This window comes from Python bivittatus, unplaced genomic scaffold (genome assembly GCF_059951505.1).
Source record: "Python bivittatus isolate LINGU-HERP-01145 unplaced genomic scaffold, Pbiv_v1 ctg000640_np1212, whole genome shotgun sequence".
NCBI classification, from domain to species: Eukaryota; Metazoa; Chordata; class Lepidosauria; order Squamata; family Pythonidae; genus Python; species Python bivittatus.
The window spans coordinates 223631-246778 of NW_028277090.1; the positions used below are offsets into that span (position 1 = coordinate 223631).

At 44.5% G+C, this 23148-nt stretch overlaps 1 protein-coding gene across 6 annotated transcripts in view; it reads left to right on the forward strand.

Moving 5' to 3' along the window:
* Positions 1–22943, forward strand: part of LOC103062246 (cytoplasmic phosphatidylinositol transfer protein 1-like) — a 57518-nt gene extending 34575 nt beyond the window's left edge. For 4 of the 6 annotated variants that reach the window (XM_088151022.1, XM_088151023.1, XM_025174584.2 and 1 more), the window contains exons 4-10: positions 3303–3391; positions 4685–4692; positions 5209–5280; positions 7323–7418; positions 9570–9725; positions 11837–11900; positions 19979–22943. In XM_088151022.1, the coding sequence (XP_088007148.1) occupies positions 3303–3391; positions 4685–4692; positions 5209–5280; positions 7323–7418; positions 9570–9725; positions 11837–11900; positions 19979–20244 (751 nt within the window). In that variant the 3' untranslated portion in view covers positions 20245–22943. Of the gene's footprint in view, positions 1–3302; positions 3392–4684; positions 4693–5208; positions 5281–7322; positions 7419–9569; positions 9726–11836; positions 11901–16396; positions 16523–19978 lie in introns of all 6 variants that reach the window. The other 2 variants (XM_088151025.1, XM_088151024.1) reach the window with 2 other exon arrangements.
* Positions 22944–23148: the final 205 nt, after the last annotated feature.

Below are 23148 nucleotides of genomic sequence, written 5' to 3' on the forward strand. Positions count from 1 at the left end.
GCCACTGTTGTCCCCCTTGAGGCATCTTGTAACACAAGGCTCTGATTGTTATCCTTGTATGACCCTGAATCCATGCCAGGTTCAGGCTCGTAGGAAGCAGGGCTCTGCAGCCTATCTTGGACCAAGCTGGGCATCCTTCATATGAAGTTTTGATTTATTCCCATCCCGTTTTTCAATAGTTATCCCTGTCATTTCCCATTACCTTCCTCCCAGTTCCAAATGCATGATGCCTGCAAGGTTCAATTGGGCTAAATCCACTTAAATGCAGGCTCTCCAACCTGCAATTGAATTTAGGATCAGGCTGTCAGTCTCTCTCTGTTTACCTTTGTCCTTTCTCCCAGCTTACACTGAAATAAGCAGATTTCGCCTTGCAATTGCATTTCAGCTGAAGCCGCAAGCGTTTCTCCCAGCTGGCTTAAACCCAGCTTCCCATTTTTTGCTTGGTTGTTTGATGGCCTGGAATATAAGCCCCTGGTTACTCACACCCCACCTGGGTGGATCTGTCTCCCTGCAGTACTGATCGAAACCAGTTGGCCATCGCTAGAGCTGTCCGCGTGGGAATGGTTGTATTTTTAGACTGTGTTCTCACGACTCTCCTCCTAAGGGAATTCTATTTATAGAGGACAAAACTGAACAGGAATAATTGAGTGATAGGAAAGGGAGATCATCTCTCCTTGTCCCACAACTCAGGCAGATTGCAGATTCCAACTGGCAGGTGACACTACAGCAAAGAAGAACTTCTGCCAGTGGGGAATTCCAGCCTTTTTCATCTGGGAGTGGCTTTGGAGCCCCTAATCAATGTTGGTTGATCTCAGAAACCTAAAGCAGGGTTAGCTAATTTCAGATGGGAACAGGAGTGAGTGGGAGGAAGCATGCAGAGCCCCTTGTTAGAAAAATCAGTTTGATAAAATATAAAGTTGCCACTGTGAAGGCAGATGGGAGCACTAAAGAAGGATCTAATTCTAGCAGCCTGGTCACATCCACAGGGGTGAAGGGACTGTGCCAGGTGCCACAAGGTCTGCAGCTCAATCCTGCGTAAAAGATGCCTGGTGGGGAGCACAGAGGAAGACCTGAGAGGTGGTGGGCTCCTGTATTGTTACCTGGCATGGTTGATTCCAGGCAAACAGTCAGAAAGAGAAAGTGAGAGAAGCAGGGTGTCCTTTTTCTGGATGGCCAAGCAAAGTCTTTTCTTGCCCCCTTACCCACCATCTGTCACTGGAGAACATCCCCCTGGCTGAGTCAACCAGGAAGTCCAAGGGCTACAAAGTAAAAAAAAGTCCCAGAAGAAGACAATGGCAGATACCTCCCTATTGTTGTCAAGAAAATTGCATGGAACTGTCCACAAGGTCATTGGGAGAATCATGCAAACCATTATATTCCTGTGATATTCCATGGAAGCAGAAGTTGGACTTTGAAGAAGCAGGATAGGAAGAGTATTGATGCTTTTGACCTTTGGTGTTTGAGACTCCTGAGAATACTGTGGACAGCCAAGAAAACAACCCAATGGTTCATTGAACAAATCAACCCAGAGTTCTCACTCCAGGCACAAATGAGCAGGTTCAAATTATCATACCCTGGACACACTGTGTACTCTGGAGCAGGCTCTAATGTGGAAATGTGGAAGGAAAGAGAAGAAGAGGATGACCAGCAGCAAGGTGGATAGACCCAGTTACAGAGGCAATGGGTGCACTGTTGGAAGACCTGAAGGACCAGACTGGGGACAGATTCTCCTGGAGAAATTCTATCTATATGGTAGTCAAGAGTCTACACTGACTAGATGGCACATAATCAGTCAATCAATCGAGGAACTTTTTACCTTTACCTTTTTTGAGAGAGGGAAGAGAGATTCACTAAAATAAGTGTCTTAAGCTGATCAGATGTCCATCTGTAGCCCACATGCAGGAATGAGCCATTTAGGCAAGGTCGCAAACTAGAGATAAATAATATTTATTGAAGGATGTGTACACCAATAATCCAAGAATATCATCAACTGCTGTGGTTTGAGAACAAGTCCTATGTATGGAAATGATGATGTTCAAACCCACTTGTGTGAGGTTGCCTTCCTGCCCCATGTGGCAGCCTGCTTCCCCCACTCTTTTGAATGGACCAGCCTGTTTCCATTCACCTGTTCCTTTTGCAACAGTTAGATTTGCTTGTATTTTACTTCTTACTGACTGTGGGAGAATTAACTGTAATACCAGAGACTTAACTCATCTGTTTAATACTTCTGGGGTTGGAGGAGAAACATGAAAAACTAGGCTGCTCTAATTCAGCAGTAAATTTGCTCCTCCAGGAGCTGCAAATTTTTTTTAAAAAAAGTAATAAAAATGGGTAGTGGCCTATTTACATTGTTTGCCGACATTTTGTCCATCTTCTTGACATGACCTGTATATAAATCTTGGTTGTTGAGACTCTTAACTTCTTATTCAGGAATTGGATCACTTAGCAGAAGGCTCACAGTCATGACTTAGCACCATGGAGTTGGAAGGAATCTTGGAGGTTTTGTAGTCCAACTACCTGCCCGGTGCAGGAACCCTCAGACCATCCCAGACAAATGGCTGTCCAACCTTTGTTTGAAGACCTCCAGTGATGGAGTCCTCATGACTACAGGAGACAGGATGTTCCATTGCTTATGAGCTCTCATGATCCTGAAATTCCTCCTTATTCCCAGTTTGGTTCTCCCTCTATAAAACTTCTCCCCATTGGTTCTTGGCTTAATCCTGGACACTATGGAGAAAAACCCATAACTTCCACCCATTGGTTCTTGTTCTACCCACAAGCATTATGGAGAAAAATCCATTCCCTCTTCCCTGTGACATCCCTTCATGCATTGGAAGCTTTCACTCTTCTCTGAACTGTTTCCAGTTCCTCAGCATCCTTCTTGGCCAAATTAGTCTCTACTGCAGACAGAAATGAAGCCATATACCCACAGAAGATTATCCACTGCAGTTTTGTGCTCTAGAGTTTATATTCTAGGCTTTTTCCTCCCACCATTCCAAGTCAACAGATTTTTGGTTCTTCTCTTGTTGGCCTTGAAGGCACCTGACATAATGGTTCTCTCTATGCTGGGGACTGCTGGTTCCTGCCTCACCAGCTTCATTCCTTGCACATTTTGATTTTTTTCCCATTTAAATGTTAATATGATCATTAATAAAATATTAAGTAATAGTTTACATTAGTATAGTTTGTAGAGCTGACTTGGGCTAATTTGGGGTATAGCTTAATCATTTGCAAATTTGAACATAGATAGATTTGAATTTGGGATTCGATTTCCATTTTGCCTTGTGCTCTGTGTTCTTCAGCAAACTGCCTAGCTGGGCTCGTGCAGTAACACCACGGATCTTCTATATCACGGAGAAGGCCTGGAACTATTATCCATATACCATCACAGGTAAGGAGAAAACTATAATGGCATGTGGAAATGACCTTGGCAGATAGGAGGGAGAGCCACAGACGAGACCACTGGCATGTAAAAGATGTCTCAGCCCAGAGAAGGAAAAGGGGCGTGGGAAGCATTTCAGAAGGGACTCTCCCTAGTTTTCTGGAGAATAAAAGGAAAAGAGGGGAGAAATCCTTTTAGCCTTGCAAGATTCTGTTGATGTAACCTTACAATAGAGATAGAGCTAGTACTCCTGGTTGTGCTTCTTGTCTGGACTACCTCGCAGGGCTAACAGAAACCATGAACTTTTCACCCAGCATTTTGCTTTTAGGGTCCCTTGTCTTGAGAATCCTGTAACTCCTGTCTAGTATCCGAGCTTCAAATTGTAATCACCCGTATGTAGCCTCCAGCTCTCTCTGGGCAACTCTTAAAGCCATCCCAAATTTGACATATTATTTGTCAAATCATATGTACACCCCTCATACCAAGAGTGTCTACAGGATGTGGTCAAAAAAGTCAAGCTGTCGGCAGTGCAATTGAACCTCCAGAAATAGCCAGACCTTTGATCACACCATCGCAGCTGCCATCTTGACCTTTTTGATGACACCTTGAAGACACCCATGTCTCACACGCGTTAAATTATGTTGGCCATCTACAGTGGTTGACACCATGTGACTATTATGGCTTCATATAACATGGGAACCCAATTGGTGGGTTAGCGCAAGGCTCAGGAATCTAAAAGAGATTGTTGCAACCCTCGTGGCCCCCACACCCGATGCCTCAAATTCAGTAACAATTTTCCCTGGTTTTTGTTGGGGTGGGGTTTCTTGCCTCTTTAACCCCCACCCCCCAAACCAGGCTGTCCACTCCTCCACTGATGCATCACTGAGCACAAGGGAGGCCACATTTTATTCTTAAAAAATCTGCAAAGAAGTGGTTTATCCTCTGAGTGAGGATGCTGAGTGAACTCAGTCTTCCAGCCCTTTGCAAATTGCTCCCTCCTTAAAAGATTGCTCGCTGAGTCTTTGAGATCTCAGACGTATCTACTCCCTTGTTCTTTTATTTAGCTTAATTGGATTTTCCTGCCAGTTCGGGTACAAGAACGATCTGATTCCCCTTTGCAGCTTTGAGGTTCACTGCACAGACCATGGTGCCTACGTCGGGTTGCAAAGCAAGCGGATTAAGTTGCCCAGAAAATCTGTCATGGGTAACTCTTCCTTCTCTCCAACCTCAGCTGTCTCTCTTTCTCTTTGTCTCCCCTTTGCTAACCTGTGGATACCTGGAATGATCTCACAATGGGTACAGAGTACACGGTAAGTGCTACGATGCCTTCCCGCTTTCAGTACTTCTCCAGCAGGATCAAGGAGCGAAAGCAAGAACGCCGTGAGTAGCCTCAAGGCTGCAGACAAGCCTTTGCAAAAAGGGGAACATCTGGAATGCTGCTGCGTTTTTCACCAGGAGTGCAGAAAACCCAGAGGAAACTGCATTTCCGGAGGATGAAGGAAGCACTGGGTTTCTAGCCCTCATGGTGTCAAATTTAATACTTGACCACGTGCAGATGGTTCCCAGAAGTTAGAAAAGTGGCAGAATGGAATTGTCTGCAGGTCCTGTTTTCCATCCACTGTGTGGAAGAAATAAAAGTTGAAACCCCATCCCTTCCTTTCGTTTCTTGGGGCAGAATTGGTTGGTTTATTCCCTCCACTTTAAGGGCAGGAAAATAGAAATAGCACCTTGACATAGATGACTGTTTGCTTGCCTCTTTTCCAGCACCATCCTCTCTTTCATCCTTTCTCTCTTCTCTGATTCTCCATTTCTCTTTCCTTTTGCAGTGCTCCTTTCTGCCCAAATTTTCTATCTACATAGAAACCAAGTACGAAGATAATTGTGGAAATAGCACCGACGTAAGTGCGACCCGTGCAGAATTGGAAACAGTGCCCTGTTTCATCCTGTCTAGCTATCAATTAATCAATTATTAATCAATTATTAATAATCAATTAAATGGATTAATTAATAATTAATAATCAGGGAACTACCAGCTCAGACAGACAATCAAGCAGTAAACAACAGCCTAATCAAGGAACTACCAAGGAGAAAACCCACCTCCACCAACACTGACTGGGCAAGCTACTGTATATAAACAGGGAGCAAACCCCACTCCCTTCTAGCCCTGAAGATGTTACCTAGCTGGGTAACGAAACGTCTGCCAGCAAACAATCAAGCTCAGAGATCCCCAAGGACTCCACAGTTCAACCCTGAGCTACATTATATTCTCTTCTATTGTCTAGCTATTTTCAGGGGAAAATGTAGACACAGTGGGAGTTATCCGTGCATTGAATTGGTGACTGAATATTAGCTTGGACGACCCCCATCTGGAGTTCAGGATAAAAAGACTCTGGCCTGGGGAGCCTACATTTCAAAATTTAACAGAGACAGGAGACATAGCAAAGGAATTTTCTGTTTTTTCACTTATGTGCAATTTAAAGTTCAGTACAATATTCCCAGGACTAATCTTATAGGGCCTTCGGTTTTATTTGCACACTTCTGGGCAAGAGCTCATAGTTCAAATCTCTGTCCAATAAGAAAATTCTGCCCCTTCTCTAGGAGGGAGAGAAAGAAAAAGCGATTCCTGCCCACTTCTAGTTTTGATCCCGCTCACTGCTGGCTTCACCCCCACCCACTATGAAGCCTCTAACAGATTATCCTGGGAAAATATGCCTCTTGTTATCAAGGAGGTCACCCGGGTTAAAGTATGGGAAATAGAGGGTTGTATCAAACGTTTTGTGGAAATGATGGCCTTGGAAGAATGAAAAATGATCCCTTTCCAGATAAGGATGGAAAAATTCCCACCTGAAACTCTCAGGAGCTGCTGCCAGTCAGGGCTGACAATACTGGGCTTGGTGGGCCAGGATCTGAATCAATCTAAGACCACTTTCTATGTTCAAGGGAAGGAATCATAGCTCAGTGGTAGAGTCTCTGTTTGGCATGCAGAAGATTACAGGTTCAGTCTTCAGCCTCTCCAGATAAGGATGGAAAGATTCCTATCTGAAATTCTCAAGAGCAGCTGCCGGTCAGTGCTGATAATAACCAGCTTGGTGGGCCAAGATCTCAGTCAACCTAACACCACTTCCTGGGTTGAAGGGAAGGGACTATAGCTTGGAGATAGGGTCTTTGTTTGACATGTAGAAGGCCCACAGTATGACCCCACCAGCTTCTGCAGGTATACAGAAGGAAAACCACCTATCTAAAATCCTACAGAGTCATCACCAGCTACTGTTGGGCTGGGCTGGATTTAGGAATTTATATAATGCACTATAAAGGATCAGCCACTAAACCAACTTCCCTCCCTGGGAGGATGCACTCAGGCTTGTTTATGGGAAGAGGCCATGAGGAATAGTTGAGTGTCCCTTGCCAAGATGCCATGGCACCTTGTTGATGAGATGAGAAGAGTCAAGGCAAGATGGGATTCGCCACTATTGCCATGGGGGATGTGATGGAATGGAATTATGAAGGCCAGACTCAGGGAGAAAAATGTTTTCTTTCATCTCCTGAGGCGTGAGGGAAAGATAAGAGGATGAGACTGGCACCTCCCTGAGGAATTCACAGTGTTGTGGCTGGCATTACTTGGGAGCTGGGGTTTCAGTCTGGGAAGATTCTTGCTAGAGGTTGTAGCTAATAAACATTGCTGGACTGAATTTACATGGTCTCTTGGAGTTCCTTGGGCTAGGCCTGACAGGGGACCTAGCAAGACAAGGGAGTAGAGGATCAGAAGAGTCCTTGTGATTCCAAGGGGCTTGAGGGTGTCAGTGACAAGCCACAGGAGAGAAGATAGGCATTGTAGCCTAGCCCACCCTCCTTGAGTTGACCATCATTCATTAGCTGAGAATCTGGGTTTTCTCTCACTGCCAAGTTGACAAGCCCAATGTTTTCCCTCTTGCTCTCACAGATCTTTCCCAGTGAAAAAATCTTGGGAGACCATGAAGTGATGTTCCTGGACATCGCGTTTGATGAAGTTCCAGACCGTTACTACAGGAGCCTAGAGGTAACAACCGGTTGGGCAGGCTAACTCTGCATGGTTGGTGGGTGACTTTTACTTCCCCAACCCAACTGCTTAGTCCTGTAATGATAGGTGGGAATGACCTTGGGAGACGGGGGGAAGAGCTTCATGATGCTGTACTGCAGCGGGCTGGGGCAAATTCTGTCCCAGCTGTTGTGTTAATTGTGTCATGGCATTCTGCAAATTGGTCACTTGATGTGATGGTATGTTTCTTGGGCTGTAAAGGAGAGGGAGAGGGGGGAGAATTGTACTTTCAGACGTGCAAGATTCTGACAATGTAGCTTTACAGTAGTGTTGTCCAAACATGCTGGCTGGGGAATTCTGGGAGTTGAAGTCCACTCATTTTAAAGTGGCCAAGTTTGGACAACACTGCTTTACAGTAAAGTAGAATTAGCTCATCTAGTTGTGATTCCAATCTGGTTTACCCCACAGACTAACATCAGTCTTGCAAGTCTGAAAATACATCTCTCCCCCAATCTCCTTTACAGCCCAAGAAACTAGGGAACGTTCCTTCTGAGCCTCTTGCCTCACCCATTATCCAGCTGTGGGCTGTGCTGCCTCTTATCTGACCGTTCCCTTGGCTGGGTCTCTTGGCCTAGTCTCCCAAAGTCTTTCCCGCAGACCATCACACTTGTACGTCTACCTGCTGCTGATGTTGTGACAATGCTGCTTCTAGGTGTTTGGTGGATAGAGGAGTCCCCTGGGGATCAGAGGCCATTCCTAAAATTCTGAGTGGGATCTTCTGCCTCTCTTTGGAAAAGAATATAAGACTTTGCAAGATTGATGTCAGCCTTGCAAGGTAGTCCAGACAAGAAGCACACCTAGACGAACTAACTCTACTTTATTGTAAGGTTATATTAACAATCTTGCAAGTCTGAAAGTACATCTCTCCCCCGTTGCCTTTACAGTCCAGGAAACTAGGGAGGGTCCCTTCTGAGATGTTTGCCATGTCCACATTGCTTTTGTGGGCTAAGCCACCTCTTATTCGACCTGTGAGGGTGACCTTGGAAGACGGGGGAAGAGATGCTGCCTAGAGAATGATCAGATGAAAGATAAAGGAGCCTGCAACAGAGTAATGGCCAGAGAAAGAAACTTAGGAAGGACCCACCCTAGCTACTCAGGCAGTAAATAGGGAGGGTGGGAGATTTGTACTTTCAGACTTGCAAGGTTGATGTCTACCCTCCCAGGTAGACCAGAAAGGAAACACAAACAGATAAGCTAATTCTACCTTATTGTAAGGCTACAATTGACAGAATCCCACTATCTGTGGCATAGTGGTTTGAGTGATGGACTAGAACAAGGATGTGCCTCTTCTGTTAGCTTACAGGTCATGGCAAACTTTGTTTCTCACATCAGGGGCCACGCTTCAAAAGGGGATAAGACCAGGCTCTATTTTGGCAAGAGTTTTTAGGAGTGAAATGAGTATCCCAATAAATTCTCAAGCTTCCCCAAATGTAAAAAACTGCCCACCTTTTTGTTCTGACTCAGTCTGGAGGCTATAAATGGCCTGCTCATAGGCTGCATAAGGCCCTTTAACCAGTGTTTCTCCACCTTGGTGACTTTAAGATGTGTGGACTTCAACTCCCAGAATTCCCCAACCAGCCATGGCTGGCTGGGGAATTCTGGGAGTTAAAGTCCACACATCTTAAAGTCACCAAGGTGGAGAAACGCTGCCTTAAATTACACTTCTTACAGCCTTAAATTAGGGACTAGAAGACCATCTCACAGCAAACCTAAGTCCCTGGCTTTCCATCAGCCTAGCCTACCTCACAAGGTTATTATAATGATAATATGATGAGACTTACATGCCATTCAAGGGGAGAGAAAGGTCTGGTCAACCAACTGTACTTTGAGAAAGGCTGCCAAATTTAACATGAATTGAATGAATTTAGCATTACAGCACCGCTGCTAGTAATAATAAGAATACTTCTGTATATCTAAAATTTATTGATTGGTTTCAAAGTTTTTCTTTTATTTCAACAGCATCAAACTGAGATTGTTAAAGGGTGAAAACCTTTGGCTAGAGAAACCAGGCATCATATAAGACATCTATCCAACATCCGTTGGATTATTTGCACGCCAGCCTATTTGTGGCTTGTAGAGACCCTCTGTGATTCCTCTCTTTTTTGGCTATAGGATCTCCGATCCTTCTGCTCAGCCAAGACGGGTCGTGGGCCACTACAGGAGGGCTGGCGGGAACATACACAGCCCATCATGTGCTCCTACAAACTGGTGACAGTCAAATTTGAAGTCTGGGGGCTGCAAACACGGGTAGAGCAATTTGTCCATAAGGTGAGATTGTACTTTTGTCTACAAAGGGGCCTGTGGGAAACATTGATGTCTGAAGATATCATGAAGTCCAGCATGTTTGAGGGTCACTTCTGCAGGGACGTGGGAGGAACTATCTCAGAATTCAAGAATCCTTATTGGCTGGTCTGAGAGAGGCTACCTGGGTGTCCTTGTTTTTCTTTTTACTTGACAGGGGACAATGGCTTTCTGGATTATGAATTGGGAAGGACAACAGATGCATTGTGACTTGGTGGCCAGGTGTCATGTGGGATAGGGCTGCTGTTGCAGAACCTTGGACAGCTCCTTAGGCCTCCAGAAATCCTCCTTGGTTCCATACTGGGCACTTAGTCATTGAAAGCCAATCTTACCATTTGGGAGCCAGATTTGCCTCTCCCTAGGTTTGGAAGAGAGGTGTTCTTGATTTCTCTTCAATCTTCTTAAGTCATTTCTGTGGCTTCCTTTACCGTAGTTCTGCAATTCTCATCTCAAACTGGCAAGAACTTTGGTCAGAAGGGGCTCGACATTGGGGGGGAAAGGGGCTTTGGAGCTGCATGCATGCAACCCTGGGAATTCAGCTTACCCACCTCCTGCCTTATGGGAAAAGCCCTGTGATCCTGAACCTCTCTTTTTTTTTTGTCTACGGCTTTGCAGATTCCATACATCAATCAGCAGGTTCTAAAGAAAGAGGCTTCTTGCATTTAGGATGACTAGTCCCTTTGGGAAATTTTATTTCCCAAAGATAGGTTGCTATCTCCTTGGAGAATGATCTCAGGGTTTAAAAAAAAAGCAGGGGAAAGAGTACAGAACAAGAAGAATCTCTGGCTATCCACTTTAAGCTCAGTCTGTATTTGAGTTTGACACTTTCACTACTCTTCTTCCATATAGTGGCCATGTTTGGTTCTGCAGCCAAGAATTGGGAACCTGTAACCCTCTGAATATTGCTGGATTACAACTTTCAGAGACCTAGCCCACTTGGACAGGGGTGAGGAATGCTTCGAGTTGTAGTTCTGTGACATCCAGATGGCTACAATCGCTCATCTCACTAACGTAGCAGAACAAGGCAGAAGATGTTCAGTTTCATGCTACAGTTTAGAATAGTGCTTTAGAAGGCTTCATGTTTGGGGGGGGGAAAAAAGTAACCCATATGCCTCCGCCCTCAAAGCAAAGTAGGGAAACTGCTATAGTGCCATGAATAGCATCAGGCAGCCTTTAAACAAAACTGAAAAAAGTTAGCACATACAGGTAGTCCTCGACTCATGACCACAATTGGGACTGGAACTTCCATCGCTAAGCGATGCAGTTGTTAAGTAAGTCACGCCTGATTTTACAACCTTTTTTGCTGTGGTCGTTAAGCGAACCACATGGTTGTTAAGCAAATCTGGCTTCCCCCATTGACTTTGCTTGTTGGAAGCCCCCTGGGAAGTGGCAAATGGTAATCCCATGACCTTGGGATGCTGTAGCCATCATAAATAGTTGCTGGATGCCAAGCACATGAATGTTGATCACATGACCACAGAGATCCTGCGATGGTCGTAAGTGTGAGGACCAGTTGTAAGTCACTTTTTTCAGCGCCATTGTAACTTCAAATGGTTGTTAAATGAATGATCATAAGTTGAGGACTACCTGTATGCTGTCAGCCCTTGGAGATAGGCCAGGTCAAAAAACAGTCATGGCAGGGATTCCAGGAATTCTCTGTATTGTGGCAAGGCAGTATAATGCAGTCCTGAAAGCCTGTCCCAGTTTCTTTCTGACCCATTTTTTCCTAAACAAAATCAAGGAAGGGTTATTTTGAGTTTCTTCCTCACCCTTTCTCAGGACAATGTTTTTGGCCAGTCCTTTTTTAATGGCTCTCTCCTACCTTCCCCAAGTTTAGCTCTGAATTCCTTCACACAGACATCCGGACATCCATCTAACGTGTACAACCTATTTTTCCCATGCTGGTCTGTTGGACCTCTGTGAATCAGGCCTGTTTGCAGAGTATGGCCATCTACATTTCTGGCTGAAATCCCAGTTGCTCATGCCAGCGTAGCCCCTGGAGACATGATGGTGGAATTGTTCTGTGAAATTTGCTTGGACAATCCCCGCAATGGCATTAACAGGATTTTGGGTTTCAGGTCATTCGAGATATTTTACTCATCGGCCATCGCCAAGCCTTCGCCTGGGTGGACGAGTGGTGTGGTATGTGAGACCTTGGGGACCCTGCCGGTTGAGGGAGGGAGGGGGGAGGGGGGAGGGATGGAAACCCACTCTGCATCTGCTTTGGTCCTCCTTTTCCATGGGAATGTGCCTTTCCTCAATTTCCCCCTTATCAACTGTTTTGCCTGATCCCCAAGTTCAACCATGTTGAGTTTATATAGTGTTGCATTCCTCAATGCAGCCCATCGACCACCCTCTGTTTCTCAGTGCATAATCTGGAACGTGGGTTCATTGTTTTATCATTTTCCACTTACTGAAGCCATGGGAGAAGCCATGGGCTCCTGATTATATTTTAAATCCCCCATTTCTGCACGTGCAATGAGATGGCTGAAAGTAATTGATCAGTGATCAACACTTCTGAGTATGACAAGTTGAGGTAGTGGGTCTTTCCTGCCCCCTAATAACAATACTAAGGCAGTATAATCAAACATTCAGAGGACTCTCAGGCCCATCTCATTTGCTCCTGAAATACTTAATGCTCTCTTTTGGATTTTAAAGATCTCTTAAGGGGGCTTGCAATCATGCTTAAAAACCAAGCAGAACATCAGTACTTTTCCATTTTAGAAAAAAACCAATGGAATTCAACAAAAGATTATAGTTAAGGTTCTAATACCACCCGTCAAAAAAAATATGCGTGGGATTAGTTTGCTGGAACAATTTGGAGCAACTGAGTCTTGCAGAACGTTTCCATGTGAATGCTGCTTGTGGTTTTGGGTTCAAGACATAAATTTGTGATTCATTCAAAACATTTCTCATCCCTCTGAACTTCTTGAGATCATAGCTGTGCTTCAGCCTGTTACTCAGAGCTGACAAACACCCTTCCCTGGTTTCTTTGGAAGTAGAGGTTCTTTTAAGAATGTTGGATTCCCAAGGACAAACAGAAGGCAGAAAAGTATTATGCCTCCTTACCACAGTTTTGGAGTAAAGTTTCCTCTTTTCCTTTCCTAACATGCTAACCTTCTCTCTCCAGCCACGTCCTTTTCTTTAGTTCTTATACTATTCCTGAATCCGATATTTGACTGTGTTTTACTTACATCACGCTAGGATGTCCTTGTTTGCTGCTTCATATCACAGCTATTCCCACAACTTCCTGACTCTTGGGGTTCCTCACCACTCCACCTTCTATGAGCTGTTCTTGTACTCATTGTCCCACTCCACTTTGGAAGGTCCAACAGCACCCGGGCCACCATCTTTTTAAATTTCCCAGTATTCTCTGGGACATCTTGACATTGACATTCCTTCTGGGTTTAATATGAAATTTTAAGTGGAAGCTGGCAGTCTGTTTATCTGTGGTAAAGGATGCCAAGCCATGGTCAGTACTGGAACTCTGATAACTGCCCAAAGAGGTTGTGAATTCAAAACTTGACCATCTGGTTCAACCACACCCTGCTAAATGTGCAGCTATTTTAGCTATACACATGGGGCCAATCTCTTAGATATTCCTCAGTTAACCCACCCCAGGTCCAATTAAAGTTGGCATTTGGGTGATGAGTGAAGCAAACATCCCCTTGTTGCTTCAGACAACTTATACATAATGGGCAGGTGATACTTTGCAGCTGAGGGTAGCCTGTTTGTATCAGGTTGGAATAAAGCTGACCCCCATGCATTCACACTCCTCAAGTTCTGGATTTATGTTCTGTGGGAGGGTAGAAATCTTAATAGCTCTAGCAACTTCTTTGGAGAACAATTTGTGGTAAGAAAAAACTTCTGAAATCAGAGATATGTGAAATGGCACGTGCATCTGGGATCCAGGTCCAGGAAGCTGGGGTTTGTTAATTCCCTAGGTCAGTGTTTCTCAACCTTGGCAATGTTAAGATGTCTGGACTTCAACTCCTAGAATTCCCCAGCCTGCATGGGAATTCTGGGAGTTGAAGTCCACACTTTTTAATTTTGCTGAATTAAGTCCACATTTAATTAAGTCCACATTTAATTTTAATTTTGCTAAATTTGTTGAGGAACACTGACCTACCTGTAGATGCTGTTGGCTCAGGAATTTAGCCAGTAGTCACTTAATGCCAGAAAACACTGCTTTAAGGTGCCAGTCCCCATGGACAGCTGTGCGCTTGGCTTTGCTGCCCTCTGATGGCAGCAGAAGAACAGAGAGGAGCCAAAGGAAAGAGGCAGACACTGAGGTCATTCCCAAAACAGGTTCTTGGGGTCAAGCTGGTGGTGAGCCACCCCATCAAATGGGTCTGCCTGACTCTCTTTCCTGTTTACCTGCTGTTTCTCAAGAGGTCAATAGGAAGGTTTTGCCTGTCAACCCAAGCATTGTCCACAGGGCAAAAGAGAGAAAGAAGGTCCAAGAAAGGGTGAACTCAACCTCCTGCTTTAGGTGACATGAGAGAGCCCAAGATAGAAAAATGGTTTGGGCAGAGATGAAATCACTGCAAAGTAGAGAACACTGCACATCTGGAAAGCTAGCAATACTTCTGGCTGGGTAGCACCTCCCCAATTAGCACCTTCTAGTTGGTTGGGACACAAAAGGAGAAGGTGGGAGGCTACATCATGGGGTCAATTTTGGACTCCTCTTTCTATATCCTGGGCTTAAAAAAAATAAAGCCCTCTTGACTTCACCAATGGTGTTGATTTGGCAGGATTCAGACATATCTATCCTTAGAGCAGACCTACTAACTTTCAAACTTTCTAAGTTTGGATCAAGGTCCGGTGGGCTTTCTCAGTGTAATTTATGAAGAACATGGAGTGAGAAGAGCAAGGAACAAACTCTTCTTCCCTGATCCCTAGAAGCTCTGTTTTACTCTCCTGCTCGCCCACACTAGCACCTTAACTTTTAAGAAGTCCCCAGTCATTGCAAATATGCAGGTTTCAGGTTTGTAACCAAGAAAGCTAGACATGTGCTGCCGTTGTGGCTATTTATTTGATTAAAGGCAAGTTTTTCAGGGCCTTGGATTGCAAAGCTGAGAGCCACTTCAGAGCTGGACCTGCTGCAGCTCTCAAAAGAGTCTGCTTTGTGTCTTCAGAAGTCGTGTTTTTCTATCAGACCCCCCTCCATGGTGTGAGTAATATGAGCCAACAGGGCAGATCCCTGACACTGATCAAGCTTGGTTTAAGGCTGCTTAGCTTTTCCTTCTTTTCCTCTGTCCTAAATGCTAATATGAGCAATTAGAGATTTGGAGTCCTAACCATCTGGAATCCAAAACAGCCCATTTCAGATTTGAAATGTCCCCTTTTGAGTGTAAAGAGTTTCAGTGCTCAGAACTCTCTGTTTGATGCCTCTGAAGGGAGCCCTGAGCATTGGGAGTGGTTCAAATACAAAACCTTTGCCCATCCTGAGTAACAACTAACCCTTGGATCTCTGCTTTCTGTTTTCCCTGACTTTTTGCCTCCATGTTGAGAGGAATCCACAATTCCTCATCCTTTCTCTCCCTCTGCTGTGTTGATGGCAGCACCCTCTGCCCAGTGATAGGAACCCAGGGGCAGCTATTTTAATAGCAAGCTAGCTTAACATTGCCTATTGAAGACAAGCCCTTTTCCAGGAAAACAAGTCCACTGTAGAGATAAAGCGAGGGAGACGTTGATGGAGGACCAGTGATTCACACTTACAACAGCCCTTGAACAGAGAACCAGCAGACCTGAAGCCAGTCCTTCAGTAAAAGTGCCCATTCTGGCTTTCGTGCATTTTCCACTTTCCTAAAGCCCTTGAGTTAATACATTATTTGAGTAATGCTTAGATGATCCCCTTTTCAATTAAAATACGCCATATTAATTTGGCCTGTGACAAAGGATATCTGGGAAAAAAATTTCCCCTAGAGCTTCAAGTATCTAAAGTCAAATATTGAATGGGATATGGGGTGGAGAAGAGAGACTCAGTTGGAACTATTTATCGGCTGCCTAGCATCAAAAATGTATTTTTACGTAAATACATTTATATACGTACGTCCACTTAAAAGATCACTGTTTGGCTGTCTTTGGCCCCAGAGAAGTCTTTAGCTTATATCCTTGGGGGACAGTCAACACAGGAATACCATAATTAGGAAAAAAAGCAGATTTGGTATGATTTTAAAACAACACCAAATAAATCCACATTTTATTGTGAAGTGATGTTTCTTGGAGTACCTATAAGTGTCCTGATGAAACAGCTTCTCTTTTTCATCAGCGCTGCAAGAATGCTGCTGATGGCGGGCACGATGTGGTGTCCTCCTCAGCTGGTGTGGCCAAGCTGGAGCTGGGGACAGCCACCGTCACACAGCAGTGACAATTCCATGTCTTTCTCCACCCTCACCCGACACCTCCTGTTTATATAGACAGCATTGCATATATCCATGTTTGAGTCCCTTTGCACTTAGGAGTGGGGCAGGTTAGAATGGGGGCCACAATTCCTGTGATTCTACACAACAGCTGTTTGCCCCTTTGAGGACTCAGCTCTTGGCAGACCTCTGCCCCATCTCTTCTCCCCCTCTCCGTCCTCCGTGTCCCTCTTCTGCTTAACGGAGCATTGAGAGTGTCTCTGCATGTTACAGACATGTCTCTGGAGGAGGTTCGTGCCTTCGAGAGTCAGATGCACGTGGCCACAAATCAAAACTTCAGCAGTCAGGAGCCCTAACACCCCGAGCTGACAAGTCTTGCTCAGGACTCCCACTTTGTATGTATGTTCAGTTTTGTTTTGGGGTGGGTTTTTATTTTCTTCTTTCCACTCCTTGAATCTGAAAAATGGGATTCTTTCTCCTTGTGATGTTTCTCGACCAAGGCTGCTCTTTCCTATGGACACAGAAACTCGTTTTGGGAAGATGTTCCCAAGTCAGGGGCATGGGATCAGCTCAGAATAGCAGCAGAAGACAGTAGGAATCTGACAGATCTTTGCACATGGTGAATTTAAATCCATCTTTGTCCATTCCCCCAAGGAATCACACAAAGCCTTCACTGAGAAACACCTGAGAAATGCTGTTCTGTGCAGTTCTTTCAGCAGATGCTTTAATTCTACATTAGATCATGTAGGGTGGTGTTTCTCAATCTTTGCAACTTTAAAGTGTGTGGACTTCAATTCCTGGAATTCCCCAGCCAGCATGGGGAATTCCAGGAGTTGCAGAGGTTGAGAAACGCTGATGTAGGAAAACTTCATACATTAAAGGATCAAAAATTGAAGGTGGTACCAACTTGGACTTGCAGGTGGGGTGGTGGTTCTTCTCCTTGGAATCTGAACTCTGTCTTTTCTCAAGGTTGTAGTCTCTAGGGCTATCAAGAGCTGGCCAACCATTACTCAGAATTCCAGACTAGTGTCTAAACCTATTAAGATTTACTAAGATTTGAACTGATAACCTTCCTCACGCAAAACATGTCATGGATATACAGCCCTACAGTCCAACTCAGTACGGATTTGTGCCTAAGCCAGTCTTCTCCAATTTGGACATCCTCCTACATTTGGAGATCAAATCCCAGGATTGTCAATGACATCCAGGTGGATAGGGAATTCTGGGAGTTGAAGCCTACCCAGAGCACCCAGACTGAGGCTACTTTAAACTCATGTACCCAGGACAAAGTTTGAGAAATGGTGTTATGGTGGCGAATGTCTGTCAACCTGGAAAGTCTACGTCCCAGCACCTAGATGAAAATGCAGAAGAAGTCATGTTGCACTTAAGGGAAAACAAAACATCTTGTTTTGGACTTAGGGGTTGGTGTTCAGAATCTGAGTGTGGATACTGAAAGGGTCAGCTTTTTCCCCTGTTCCACTCAGAAGAGGAGCTTCACAGATCAAACATGTTCCTGAGTGTCCAGGTTTCCTTTAGGAACATGTGTGGGGAAAGGTCCAGTTGACCTTCACATGCTGTCAGGTCTTGAAGGAGGATTTTGCTTTGTTTCCTTCTACCTCAAAGTGGGGCTTCCCTAGTACAGAGCAGGGATGAGTCCCTTGCAGACCATAAATGCCTACCCAACTTTCTTTCTCACACATACAAACATTCCCTGCTAGATTGTACATCCAGAGAGTAGAAGACACATAGCTTTAAAACAGCAGAGGGTTTCTCTCAAGGCATGTGCATAGATGCACCTCCAAACATCTCCTTTCTGTGAATCCTTCTCCTCCTCTTTGGAGTCGTGATTCCCCCCACCCCCTCCCTTAGTAAGAAGCAGTAAGGCAGGTGGGAGGGTTGCCAAGCAGCAGGTGTTCCAACTTTCCAGAAGAGTGAAACAGTGTCTTCTCAGAGGTCTAACAAGTCAATGAAACTCCAGATGGTTCTCCTTTCTCAGCAGATTTTTCCTTGGTGAAGGACAAGGTCTGATTCTAGTTGGCAACTCACGGTGGTTAGTGACGTTTTGTCATATGTGAGAATGTTTTGATTAAGTTTTTAAGCCTGTGGCTGATAGATATGGAGTAACTCTCAGGCCCAATTCAGAAGTTGATATTCCCTGAATAAAACAGGGCTTGATCAGGGAGAAGAAAAATAGTTGGTTAACTCAGCTCTCATATTGGCTGTGTTCACAAAACACGCTTCATCAAACTGGGAAAAGACCAAGCAGATACATTGGGGCAACTTGCTAATCTTCTCAAATTCTTTTGTCCAAAGGGAGACACTGTTGTTTGGGGCAAGTCAGGGCATGCAGGACTGGTAAATGTGTTCTTTTGATACCCCAAACAAAGACATGGATAGGCTGTGGTGTGCCCAAAACAAAACCTGGAACGTTTTTACTCTGGGTTTCAACTAAAACACAACTTCCAGGAATCAAAGAGTGATACTACGGGGTGAGTAAGGCATGGTTAGTGTATGTCATCCTCTTCCTCCCCACTTCCTTTGGCCACTGCCAATGTCCTTGGTTTGCTTCCAGTTCTCCCCCCCAAAAGAACCACTTATGTCTGGAACAACCTCCTTTTAATCCATATCCATAATAACCCAACGTTTTGTTCCTTGATCCAAATATGCATATTTTGATTCAGACACAAAGTCAACAAACCTGAATGAAATGGGTCATTCAAGAACTATTAGGCACATCCCTAACGGCACAATTTCAACACAATCTTTCTTGGAAGTTTTCACTTGTACATCTTTATACACTTTTTCCTCTTTGTAGATGCATTATTATTTATTACGGTTCATAAGAGTTATCTCCCACATTTTCATTGTTAAAAATGACAAAGGAGCGTGGTAGCAGAGGATAGGCGGAATAGCATCACCAATCATTCAGAGCATTACATGATTATACCTTATGTGCTGAATAATACATTTAATATATCCTGTTATACATGAGATTTCATGTATTATATTAAGCAGCCTAGCAAGGTTATTCTGTAGATTGCTTACAGCGTAAAATGCAAAAATATCATTGAAAATGCGGCAACATAAAATAAGCATTTTTGGCATAAACCCCTCCGGGGAAAAGAAGATGAGTTTCAACAGAAGATTACTGTCTTTCGCCGTAATTGTACATACATCATCCACTTTTGTGAGCAACTTGTTTCTAAGTCACATGTAACATCAAATCTTCAATCTGCAGAGCAACTGGGGCCATTCATTTATTTCTCCAATGCCAAAGGCTCTTAGCAATATGAAGAGTGCAGAAAACTTATTTTTGTCCTCCAGCCATCAGTTTCCACGTAATAGGTATGTACTGTAGTTCAAAAGAATACAGACCTCAAAAAATACTCAATTTTGTCTCAGTCAAATGGTTAGATGTCATGGCTTCTTTGCATCATTAATAACATCTTAGGACAGATTGGAATTTTTTTTTTAATGAGGTGCTATTCAAATGCATACCCTATTTATAGTGAAATCCAGATTTATATTCTTGTACCTCCTTCTCCCACTTCCATGATGTAATAGAGTTGATCCCATTCTTTTTTGAGGGGTTGAATGGTTTCCTTGACTCTTGGTTTGGTGATAGACCAGTCTGAATTTGGTCTCTTTTCTTTGGCCCTGGGAGAACCAGCTCTCATGCTTCAACTGTGACTTTGATCCACTCAGATGTGTTGGAAGAGGGTAGAGTGGGTGCCATTTATGTTCTTTGTCTCAGGCCACCAAGCTCTGGGGCCATCTCTGGCAGGGTCATCTTCTCCAGGCCTACGGTGGTGCATCTCTCCTCACCATGTCCTCTTCTGTGCTTCCTCTCCACAGGCATGACGATGGATGAGGTCCGCTTATATGAGAAGGAGACTCAGGAGGCCACCAATGAAATTGTGGGCATCATGACGCCTACCATCTCCATCAGTGAAGTGTGCCTGCCCCCCAGCACTCAGAGTGCCCCTTCCAGTGCCCCCTCCACACCCCTGAGTGGTGAAGCCCCTGAGTTCCTCAGCGTTCCCAAGGACCGCCAACGGAAAAAATCAGCTCCAGAAATGCTCTCGCTGCCAGTGCTGCGGGAACGTTCCAACCTGGAGTAACAGCTGCCTCGTGCTCAGAGCCCCTGTCCCCACCTGCACAAAGGAGCTCCCTAATTCATTTCCACAGAAGGGGATGTGGGGTCTCTGATGCCCTTGTTTTTCTAAATATTTCCTTACCATCCAGGCTTTGCCTTGAACCCAGCAGTGCTCATTTATTAGGCAGCAGAGGGAACTCCAGCTGATATGCCACCTTGGGAGATCTTGGGAGATCCCCAGATCTTGGGAGCATCTTTAAGCCTTCTGATCTGTTCCCAGTTCCTCCACTATCCAATTCCTGGTCCTGTCTTTGCTGCCTTGGGTCAAAAGGGTTTCAGGGGGGCATGCCTGATCCATAGCTTGACCTTCTAGCCTACATGGGCTCAACCATCTTGAGTTTGGAGTCTCCTGCCTCTGTGGGGACAGGCGTTGGGCATGGCCTGGTTGCAGATGAAAAGCTGTTCAATATAAATTCCATGTCAAAAAACCATCCTGGAAATAGCAGCTCTGTGATGAGGGCAGGCTGAAAAGGAATCCCGAGGACCTAATTAAACCACAATTTCTAGCATCCTTTGAGGAAAGGAAAGGCAGTTGTTAAATTGTGCGTGTGCGTGTACACACATGGGTTATATCCACAAATAGAGCACAAATAATCCAGACGCTGAAAGCTCTGTTAAACAGTCTTATGTATTTCAGAGTTGAGTCTTCTTGCACCAACCAAAGTCAAATTGTTCTCTTAAGCAGGGGAGTTCTTCAACTGAATTTCACACCCTGGGCTCAAGAGAGGTTGGTTGAGACCTCTAGGAAGAGTGCCCTGCCTCATTCTCGAAGTCTACGGTTTGCAAGAAAAACAGGAAATTGTCAGAGAAAAGGGGGGCATCAAAGGAAGATGGGTGACCCCAGTCACCACTTCTTCAGTCTTACCTAAATTGTGGGCCCCAACAATTTACATTTGGTATGTCTCCGTTTTAAAGCAAAGTTGAAAGGCATTTTTGCCTTTCTTTGCTAATTGTATACTGGCAAGCTACTTGGCTAAATGCTTTCCTGCTGTTTAAAGCAGGTAAAAGCATACATTAAGCTTGCTTTGCATGCTGGTCAGCTGTATATTGCCATCTGCTGATAACTGCCACAGGTAAAAGAATTGCACTGAACATCTGAAACCCGTTGACCAATCTGGTTGCTTAAAGACACGTTTCTGGTCCTTAGGGGAGCAGAGTTTGCAAAGTAGTATTGGCAATATTGCTGTATTATTTCAGAGCAGGAATAGGCAACTAATGTTCTCCAGATATTGTGGACTACAAGATACAATTCATTACCTTTGGCTGAAGCTGATGGGAGTTGAAACCCCAAACTTCTGCAGGGCCCATCCAGTTACTTGCTTTGGAAGTTGGGACTTGGCAGGTATTTTGGAAGACCTGGGAAGTGCCTCTTTTCATTCCTAGCCTAGCATCTCCAGGGAGAATTCAGAAAAACCAGTCTGGAAGTCTGGAGAATGGCCATAGATGGCCTAAGAATGCAACTGGACATGCAACTTGCATCTAGTCCCAGAACGATGCAGAATGCAGTACAAACAGGATTCCTCCCGGTCATTCTGCAGCCTGAACTCAAGTCATTCCTTGCTAACTAGCAGCTCTCAGATGGATGAGAATCCTAACAGCCAGATCTTCAACTAAGGTGTCTTAAATTTGTGGGATTCTCTCGGGTCTATTGGATACCCCATCAAACACCATACAGGCCTATAAATGCATCCTCTTGAGTCTTTGGCACTTTGAACCATCAGCTTTATTCCCATGGCAACCAATGGCCTCTTCTCTCTACGGCTGGGGATCTTTCCATAGCCGCGACAGCAAAGATACCTTCTCGAGATCCATTCCTGGGACCAAGGTGTACTGCCTTCTGGCCAACTTTTCCACCATCATTAACTGCTTCTACTGGGAAAGGGGCCTCTGCTGAGTGGTGTTGCCAATTCCATGGACATAAGCCTTTCTAGTCTTTGTACAAACACAATTTGTATTTGCACTGTTGTGCAGGAACAGCCCTGTCTCCCCTTCCTCTGCTCAAGCGTTGATTCCATGCTTATGTTGGTGGATTGGTGTTCTCTTCCTCTCTCCCCTCCCCTGTACGCCAGTGGACAAGTTGTATCTTCAGCCCACAAAAATATGGGTGGATTCTAGAGGCAAGCAGCACAAGAAGACATTCAGATGAAAGTTTGCACAACTGAGTATTCCACAATAGAGAAACAAGAACTTGGTGGCTGAAGTTGTTCTTGTGTATGTTTCTGGATTCCACTGGCCATTGTCCAACCAGGAGGAAGGCAAAGTTGAGGTCTGTGTCTGCTATAATATATGTTGGAGGCATTATGGGTTGTATAGACCTGTTTCATTGGCCTTATGGGGATGCTACACCAATAACCCCATCTCAATTGTCTTATGTACAGTTTTGGGGGTGGAAATGTCCAATCCTCTTAAAACTGTATACTTCCAAGTCTTTGAAGAATCCAAATACCGGCACAGAAGAATCAAGAGACTGTTCTTATGACCACTTGGTAGCCTCTACTCTAAGACTTGGCTAAGAATGAACTTGTATTTCTCCTTGGAAGGAGAGAAGAGAAGTAGGAAAAGAATCCTGTAAATATTTTGTGATTTGTGATTGTGATACAGCAGTACTGTATGGTTTTGCTTTTGTTTTTTAATTGGAGCGATAAAGGCCGCTTCTTATGGAAAGCTTTCCTATGATTGTTGAATTGGTTTGGCACACTTGGGGTGGACACATGGCATTAGCAAGCATGGCTTGATTTCTCTCCTCCCTTCATTTACAACAGTGTCACTAGCTTCTCCCCATTAATCTTCAGAACTCACAAAAAGTGGTGAGATCATCCTGCAGAGCCATAATGTGGTTTTCTTTCGCTTAGCCCAAGGTACAAATCTA